This window comes from Pelecanus crispus, chromosome 6, assembly GCF_030463565.1.
Source record: "Pelecanus crispus isolate bPelCri1 chromosome 6, bPelCri1.pri, whole genome shotgun sequence".
In the NCBI taxonomy this organism is placed as follows: Eukaryota; Metazoa; Chordata; class Aves; order Pelecaniformes; family Pelecanidae; genus Pelecanus; species Pelecanus crispus.
Window position 1 is genome coordinate 17,328,830 of NC_134648.1, and position 9,188 is coordinate 17,338,017.

General features: G+C 41.4%; 1 protein-coding gene across 7 annotated transcripts in view; it reads left to right on the plus strand.

Moving 5' to 3' along the window:
- The window catches only part of GTF2H1 (general transcription factor IIH subunit 1), a 227,247-nt gene extending 218,561 nt beyond the window's left edge, over positions 1–8,686 (plus strand). For 6 of the 7 annotated variants that reach the window (XM_075712331.1, XM_075712329.1, XM_075712334.1 and 3 more), the window contains exons 10-15: positions 1,032–1,120; positions 1,991–2,108; positions 3,350–3,440; positions 4,891–5,006; positions 7,102–7,194; positions 7,803–8,686. In XM_075712331.1, coding sequence (XP_075568446.1) covers positions 1,032–1,120; positions 1,991–2,108; positions 3,350–3,440; positions 4,891–5,006; positions 7,102–7,194; positions 7,803–7,889 — 594 coding nt within the window. In that variant the 3' untranslated portion in view covers positions 7,890–8,686. The remainder of the gene's footprint in view (positions 1–1,031; positions 1,121–1,990; positions 2,109–3,349; positions 3,441–4,890; positions 5,007–7,101; positions 7,195–7,802) is intronic. The other variant, XM_075712332.1, reaches the window with a different exon arrangement.
- Positions 8,687–9,188: the final 502 nt, after the last annotated feature.

Consider the following 9,188-nt stretch of genomic DNA (forward strand, 5'->3'; position numbering starts at 1 on the left):
CCAGTCCAACCATTAACCTACACTACCAAGTCCACTCTGAACCAATCAAGGGTAGACTAGACTAAATCATGTCCCAAAGTGCCACATCTACCCGTTTTTTGAACACTTCCAGAGATGGTGACTCCACCACCTCTCTGGGCAGCCTGGTCCAATGCTTGACTACCCTTTCCATGAAGAAATTTTTCCTAATATCCAATCTAAACCTCCCCTGGTGCAGCTTGAGCCCATTTCCTCTCATCCTATCGCTAACTACTTGGGAGAAGAGACCAACACCCACCTCACTACAACCTCCTTTCAGGTAGTTGTAGAGAGCAGTAAAGTCTCCCCTCACCCTCCTCTTCTCTAGGCGATACAATCCCAGTTCCCTCAGCCGCTCCTCATAAGGCCTGTGCTCCAGACCCTTCACCAGCTTTGTTGCCCTTCTCTGGACATGCTCCAGCACCTCAATGTCCTCCTTGTAGTGAGGGGCCCAAAACTGGACACAGTATTCCAGGTGCAGCCTCACCAGTGCTGAGTACAGCGGGACAATCACCTCCCTGTTCCTGCTGGCCACACTATTCCTGATACAAGCCAGGATGCTGTTGGCCTTCTTGGCCACCTGGGCACACTGCTGGCTCATGTTCAGCCGGCTGTCTACCAACACCCCCAGGTCCTTTTTGGCCAGGCAGCTTTCCAGCCACTCTTCCCCAAATAGATAGATGGACATAAATCAAGAGCACAAAGAATGATCTGTGTATAGAAGAGCACTTTTTAGAAGTGGCAGGGACTGCAAGTTTTGGCCAGAATCTGTAGGAAAAAATGGTAGTGCCAAGACTTCCAAATTGCACACTTAAATAATATTGGGCACTGCTCCCTCTGGAGGGTAGACATGAACCATTCCACACTTTCATTTTCTTTAAGGTTTTAGTAACTCTTCTGCTCAAACTCAGTGAAGTGGGGAAAAAAAAACAAAACAAAAACCCACAAACAACACTACATGCATTGAACTGTGTCCTCATTAGTAATGTGTATAATTATTTGGCTTATTTTAGGTGAAACTGCAGGAGTCCATTGAATATGAAGATTTAGCAAAGAATAATAGCATTAAAACTATTGCACTAAACTTAAAGAAGTCTGATAGGTAAGTTAATAAAATATGCACGGCTATTTCAGCATATTCAATCTACAGGTCTCATCACAGCCTGCACAGAATCAGCTGGTTTAGTCTCTACTGTGCCACACTCAAGTGTGTTTAGGCTAAGTTTAGAAGCCTAATATGAACTCCTGCATAAACCAACTTCCAAGTAATTCCTATTTAAATTTGTATTTTGATTTCCTCTTGCTTTTCAGCACGTTAAGTCTCTGTAAGCCTACTTGAAGGGCTTTGTCATGTAATTTCTGTGAAAGTCTAACAGAGCTGTATTTGCAGTTCAGCACTTTGTTGCAGCTTACAGTGGAAAAATGTATTTACATGTGAAAATACATATGATTCCAAGGAAAATCCAGGCAAAAAAAGTGCAATCGGGATAGTTTGGACTGCTCACTGGTCTAGTGTTTTTCTATTAATAGTCCTCTGGTTTTCTAGACTTTCGAGTTTGAGAACCATAGATGCAACTTCAGAAAATAAGTGATACCACAGGAAAGAGAACAGTTCCAAATGTGCACCTAACTTCCTTTAGCTTAGTTTCAATTGAAAGTGGTGTGAATTCCTCCATTCTAGTGATATTCCCAGAACTAGGTGGGACAGATAGCTTTTCATTACCGAAATGATGCTCACAGATTCAACAATAGAAGCTCTTCTCTTATTTTGCTGTCATATCATCCCAAACCCAATCTCTTCCCATGTGGCAATGTATTTTAGTTTGTCAATGAATAAGATTTAGATAGGAGTGTCAACAGTTGCAAAGCATCTAAAATTGGAAACATCTGAAGAACTGTCCACTGAGTTTGGCCTCTGTTTTACCAACACTCCTACTAATAGACTTTTCTCTTTGCTTTTCTTATCTCACAGGTATTACCATGGTCCAACTCCAATTCAATCACAGCAATATGCAACCAGTCAGGATATAATTAATTCTTTTCATAGTATTAGGCAAGAAATGGAAGCATATGTACCCAAACTAACTCAGGTATGGAAGAATACTCAAAATAATTCCCTTCTTGATGTTAGCATCTTGCTTTCTATATAATTTTGTGTCTCATGTCTACTGGAATTTTAATTTTTCAGGGTAAACTTCATTATCTCCAGTAGTTTTATGTTACTCAATTTGTTTTACAACTTCAGGCGATACCTTTTGAGCTACTGTGTTTAAAATCTAAACAATAGGAAACTGAGTCATTGCTGATATTCAGAGTTACATTCTACTATTACCATGTTCTTTGGAGGAAATAGTAAAGGTATCAAGTAGTAAAGCAGGACAGCCATGCAAAATGAAGCACAGGCCAATAATATTGATCCCACCTCCTGAAATTTAGGATGTAATGGTCTTAGGAGGTCATAGTAAGCAGGTTTATAACTGAATGGATCTTTTGCCCCTAAATGCAATTATGTAGGATGTAGATTTCACTGTGGGCTGCATAGCTCTGTACTACAGGCAGAAGCTCTGTCCTGGCAACTGGAGGGCAGCATAGCCATGTAGCCAATCTCCCCAGCCAGTATCTGAACTTCCTCTGTTAGTAAACCTAGATTTGGCCCTAAGTAAAGCAGCCACAACTGTGAACATGTCACAGTTCTGTATAGTAATTCTCTGTGTCATTTCAAAGTAGCTGCACAGCCAGTTCACATACTAGGTAAAGAAAAGATTTGTTTGTCCATAATTAGTGGGAGAGCTTTCACTGAAAACATGAGCTATAGCACTTAAAGGCACTGTGTCAAATTCTGGAGAAGAGCAGACTCTTCATCAGAACTTCCATTGTATCTGCTCAACGGTATCTTTGCCACTGGAGTTCAAATACATACAATCATAGAATCGTTTAGGTTGGAAAAGACCTTTAAGATCATCCAGTCCAACCATTAACCCACACTACCAAGTCTACTCTAAACCAATCAAGGGTAGACTAGACTAAACCATGTCCCAGAGTGCCACATCTACCCGTTTTTTGAACACTTCCAGGGATGGGGACTCCACCACCTCTCTGCGCAGCCTGTTCCAATTAGTGACCACTCTTTCGGTAAAGAAATTTTTCCTAATTTCCAACCTAAATCTCCCCTGGCGCAGCTTAAGCCCATTTCCTCTCGTCCTATCACTAACTACTTGGGAGAAGAGACCAACACCCACCTCACTACAACCTCCTTTCAGGTAGTTGTAGAGAGCGATAAGATTTTGTTGGAAAAAGTGATCTGAAATACTTCTTCCCTCTCTCCCTTCAGGTTCTTTCAAGTGGTGATGCTACTAGCACTATTGCAGTCCTGTCACCTGGAGGAGCACTTATGCAGGGTGGAACACAGCAAGCCATAAACCGTAAGGATTTAGGATGTACAATACTTTTTAATTGTATCTTATTGCATTATACAGCAGTATAGTACCTGGCCTCTTAGAATACGTTACACTGATAAAGGAAGTAATGGAAATGTAGCTGAAGTAATACTGGGTTACAGCAACAAAACAAAAGCAATAACCCAGCCACACCATGAGGGTGGTACTGGATACACCAGTGCTGAGGGCAAGTGAATGAGAGAAAATTTTACAGAGCGAGTGATGAAGGATGCACTTGATACTAAGTCCTCTTACAGATAATGGGATTTACTTGTTCAGCATCTCTCTCCTGATTTTTTTTTTTTTTTTTTTTTTTTTTTTTTAATTTTAGAAAATAAAGGTGTAGTCTGGGAAGACTCTAAGGAGGCGAGGCCTAGATAACTGTCTGGAACTAGCTTTTTTGCAGCCTGCATTTAAGATCCACAGCTTGCTGTGAAAAAGGACAACTTTCTTGTGGACTGCAAGGGCAAAACAGACAACCCCTCCTTCTCACACCTCCATTCAACCACCCCTTTCCCTGTTGTCACATTTCTGCCAGTTTGAGTTCCTTTCTCTTTAGTCTCACAGCAGATGAATCCCTATTCTCACCAAGCAAGGTTTATAACAGTTTTCCAGTTTAACTTGCATTACTTGGTCTGAAGAGCAGCAGAAACTAATTCAGACAGCTGAAAAAGCAAGTATGAGTTCTTTATGGTACTGAAAGAAAAGGAGTCAGCAAGCAGTAGTGCGGCTTTCTTTCCCATCCCAGTTGACATACTGGGTGCTACTCTCCACTTCTTTGAGCCTGACCACCACCATTTTCTTTTTTTTAAAACAGCCTCATCCTAGAGTTCACTATTCGCTGTTCAGTTCACTGTGCTCCTGTCGTCCTCAGTGACTGCTTGTGCTTTTTGTCTTTGTTTATGATTGTGGTTCCTTCCCTGTTCTTGAACCCTATTGCCCTTTCTTCTTTAAGAGTATCTGGGATACAGTTCCTTGTTCCTGCCTGGATTTTTCATCTTCCACATGCTGTGACTGTATTCTCATTGTCAGTGTAAGAGAGAGGGAAAAGCTTGCAGTATCCACCACGCAGTATTTGGCACTGGGCTATGAAGAGAACAAGGTGCTGGTCCCAGAAGCAGTACCGCCACACTGTTAGAACAATACAAATGAACTGCTTCTAATCCTGGATTAAGTTTGGTGTCCATTCTTTGCCTGGCATAGATCTCCCTATATAATGTACAAGCTTCCAAGTATATAGCCATAAATAGCAGCTGACCTGATCTAATACTGCTGATATTCCTACTTCAGGTGTGAGGCAGCGCACCATTCCCTCCCAGCCAACCTTTCTGTGATTGTAGTAGACATGTATATTGCTGAACTCCTTCATTAGCCTTACGTTCTCATTTTTCATGACAGTTTTGAGTGATGTGACAAAATCTTTTTCCTGTTGTAGAGATGGTGCCAAATGACGTTCAGTCTGAACTAAAACACTTGTACGTGGCAGTAGGGGAACTGCTACGACACTTCTGGTCCTGCTTTCCTGTTAACACGCCATTCCTAGAAGAAAAGGTAAGACGTAGCTTCCTGCTGTGGCCCTGGTTATGATGTGGCCAGATCACGGTTTAGAATGACTGTCATTAACTTGAAGTATAGAACTAATACACTAGCTTTAAATCAGCACAGCACTTACTCATCCCTAGAACCGAAGGTCACAAAACAACATAAAACATTACTTTTTTCAGCAACTCTGCTGGTGCTATTGGTTAAAAACATCCTTGTCCCTGCATGCCTGTTAACATCCTTCAGGAGCAGTTGCTGTAGGCTAGTTTCATAGAATAGAATCATAGAATCATTTAGGTTGGAAGAGACCTTTAACATCATCCAGTCCAACCATTAACCTAACACTACCATGTCCACCACTAAACCAATTAAGGGTAGAGCAGCAATTTCATGTTTCCTGGCTTGGTGGCTGGATTATTTTTAATGAAAGTGAAAACTAGGAATCATTAAGGTTGGAAAGGATCTCTAAGATCATCAGTCCAACCATCGACCCACCACCACCACGCCCACTAAACCATGTCCCAAAGTGCCACGTCTACCCATTTTTTTGAACCCTTCCAGGGATGGTGACTCCACCACCTCTCTGGGCAGCCTGTTCCAATGCTTGACTACCCTTTCCGTGAAGAAATTTTTCCTAATATCCAATGTAAGCCTCCCCTGGTGCAGCTTGAGCCGATTTCCTCTTGTCCTATCACTTGTTACTTGGGAGAAGAGACCAACACCCACCTTACTACAACCTCCTTTCAGGTAGCTGTAGAGAGCGATAAGGTCTCCCCTCACCCTCCTCTTCTCTAGGCGATACAATTCCAGTTCCCTCAACCGCTCCTCATAAGACTTGTGCTCCAGACCCTTCACCAGCTTTGTTGCCCTTCTCTGGACACACTCCAGCACCTCAATGTCCTCCTTGTAGTGAGGGGCCCAAAACTGGACACAGTATTCCAGGTGCGGTCTCACCAGTGCCAAGTACAGGGGGACAATCACCTCCCTGCTCCTGCTGGCCCCATTATTCCTGATACAAGCCAGGATGCTGTTGGCCTTCTTGGCCACCTGGGCACACTGCTGGCTCGTGTTCAGCCGGCTGTCAACCAATACCCCCAGGTCCTTTTTGGCCAGGCAGCTTTCCAGCCACTCTTCCCCAAGCCTGTAGCGTTGCATGGGGTTGTTGTGACCCAAGTGCAGGACCCGGCACTTGGCCTTGTTGAACCTCATACAGTTGGCCTCGGCCCATCGGGTCCAGCCTGTCCAGGTCCCTCTGCAGGGCCATCCTACCCTCGAGCAGATCGACACTCCCACCCAGTTTGGTGTCATCTGCAAACTTACTGAGGGTGCACTCAATCCCCTCATCCAGATTGTTGATAAAGATGTTAAACAAGACTGGCCCCAAAACAGAGCCCCGGGGAACAGCGCTTGTGACTGGTCGCCAACTGAACTTAACTCCATTCACCACAACAAACATTCAAACAGAATGGTCAGCTATATTCCAGCTGCACATCTCTCACTGCCAGTTTAAAACACACAAACTAAAGCTCCACCCTTCCCCAACTCTTCGGCATAACCTCTGCAGTGACACTTACAAGAAATTTGTCCTTATTCTTCTATCTATTGCAAAATCACTCAGTCATAACTTCAGAAGATACACTGCTTTTTACAACAAAGTTGCCTTCAAGAAGATATGTCTCTCTACAACTAGGTATATGATTGTAACCATTTTTCTGTTGCTATTCCTTCTTTTGACCTCACATGGATCACAAAGATAAAAACTTGTGTTCAGATATGCTGGATTTTCTGCTGCAATATGTGGCCTGAAAATCCATGGTACAGTATTTGCTTGAAGCAAAAAAAGATATTTTTGTGAATCTTACCTATAGTATTTACTGACAGAGTAAAAATTACCACAGTGGCACAGTGCACGTCCAGTCATATTGCAATTGTCTCAAAAATAAATACGTGCTCAAGAGTTGTTAGAGACTAATATTTTAGTCACTTTCTTAACTTAAAGTAGCCCCCAGAATTAGTTACAAGGTTGGAGTTGGAGAACAGTTTGTTAAAGGAAATGAAACTTCTGTGCAAGTGATTGTAACATTGGTTTCTGTCTCTCTCCCAGGTTGTGAAAATGAGGAGCAACTTGGAAAGATTTCAGGTTACAAAGCTCTGCCCATTCCAAGAAAAGATTCGGAGACAGTATTTAAGCACAAACGTAAGGAGAAAATACTCTTTAATTACATGGGTGCATATTTAATAATTTGACTCACAATTATCAGAGGATGGTAGCTTTGTTACTTCGTATCATAGGGCATTTCAGGTTTTTTGTTAACTAAGAGATGGGCAGAGGGAAACTGGGTAGAGTTAAGCATGTCTTCTCTCCCTGTATAACTTGCTGAATAATACCAGAAACTGTCAAGAACTATAATTTGAAATTACCCAAGTGAGACAACAAAAACGGGAAGTCATGTTTCATTTTTCACTTCCACCATGAAGTAGAACTTCGGCAACTTCAAAACTGTCTCCCACCATGTGAGACTTGAAGTGGTCACAGACTAAATACTGGTCAGCACAATCAGGTGTCACTTCCCTGTGAGCTTCTCAGCTTAGTAGCTCTCCGAACTGCTCCCTCTACAGCTACTTTGCAGTAGAGCTTCAAAGTCCTTTCTCTCTTTATCTATCTGGCATACCTCTTTGATTTTAGTGAGATTACTCTTGGTGAATAAAAGGAAGAATCCAGCTGAGTATCTGATCAAAGGGAGGGGAGGGGATCTGTTTTCCAGTAGCTGGGATATTTTTTTTTTTTCCCTCTTAATGTTTCAGTTGATAAGTCATATAGAAGAGATGCTGCAGACGGCCTACAATAAGTTCCATACATGGCAGTCCCGGCGTATGCTGAAGAAGACGTGAAAATGCATGCTGTACAGGTTTGAGAGCAAAATCTGCAATAGGTATAGGAGTACAACCTAGCATATGTGCAGATCTTATAGTTGTTGCAGGAAGACCTGCAAGCTGTGGACTTCTGGAAACGATGCTAACTGAACTTGCACATTTTTGAAAAAGAACTGAGATTAAACTTGAAAACTAAGGAGAAAAACAAGGAAGAACCAAAACAGAAGAGCTGAGGCGCAAAAATATTTAAAAGACACTGTTTACTGCAGTTACTCAGGAACTGCTTTTGATTTGCATAAAGAGCTGCTTTCAGAAATAAAAAATTTAAAGAGGGTGTATTAATAAAATCTGTTTTTCTGTCTAATTTTTTTTTTTTAAGAAGTGTATGGCACAGGGTAAAACTCAAAAGTTTTTCTTCACTGGATCCTGACATTTTATTGAATTCTGTTTGTACTTTCTGCAACAGTTTAACAATGATATTTTAAAATATAGCTGAGACTGTTTTTGCTTCAGACATCTGGGAGAGTGTAGCTGTCAGAAGACAAGCTTCTGCCATATGTTTCCCCACCAATTGGAAGCAAGAGACATTGCACTGAAAGCTGTTTATGGTCTGGGGTCCCTAAAGGCACACAGGGGCAAACTTTTGCCTGAAGTCTTGGATTTTTATGCAAATTTTTTCAGCTCTCAGTTTTGCATGTTTTTCTTTGAGTGCAAGTGTGTGCTACTGCAGTCTTTTTTTTAAGGTGGCATTTGTTCTGAGGAGAGAATGCATTTTTAAAAATGAAGTTAAATAAAGTTTCTTACAAAAGAAGTCATTTATTTTCAATTGTTAAACATTTTTTTATTTCTTCTCCTAAATCTGTTTTCCTTCACTCTTCCCTTTTGACTGTTACACTATTTTTGGCGAATTGATAATCATTGCAAAGAGAAAAATGTGTTATTTACACAATGTCCATAGATATTGGGAATCTGTGCCATACTTTGTTCCAGATAGAATCAGTTCACAGTTTCAGACCAACTTGTCTTGTATTAAATGTGACTTAAATGCAAAGTAAACCTGTTTTCTATAATATATGCAGTTTAATGACATCCTTGTATTTTGTTGTCATCTTGACTGTACTAAAGCCCAGTATGGGCTACTGAACTTTTTTTACTTCTGACTAAATGTGACTGTTAAGAGTATAAGATGCATTTACTACAAAGACAAATCAGAGTGACAATACGTATTCAAAGCAAGCACAGCAGCATTCAGTACGGTGGAAAAAATTCCCATTAGCCTGCATGATGGCTTACTATTAGATTTTGCCACCATTGGTA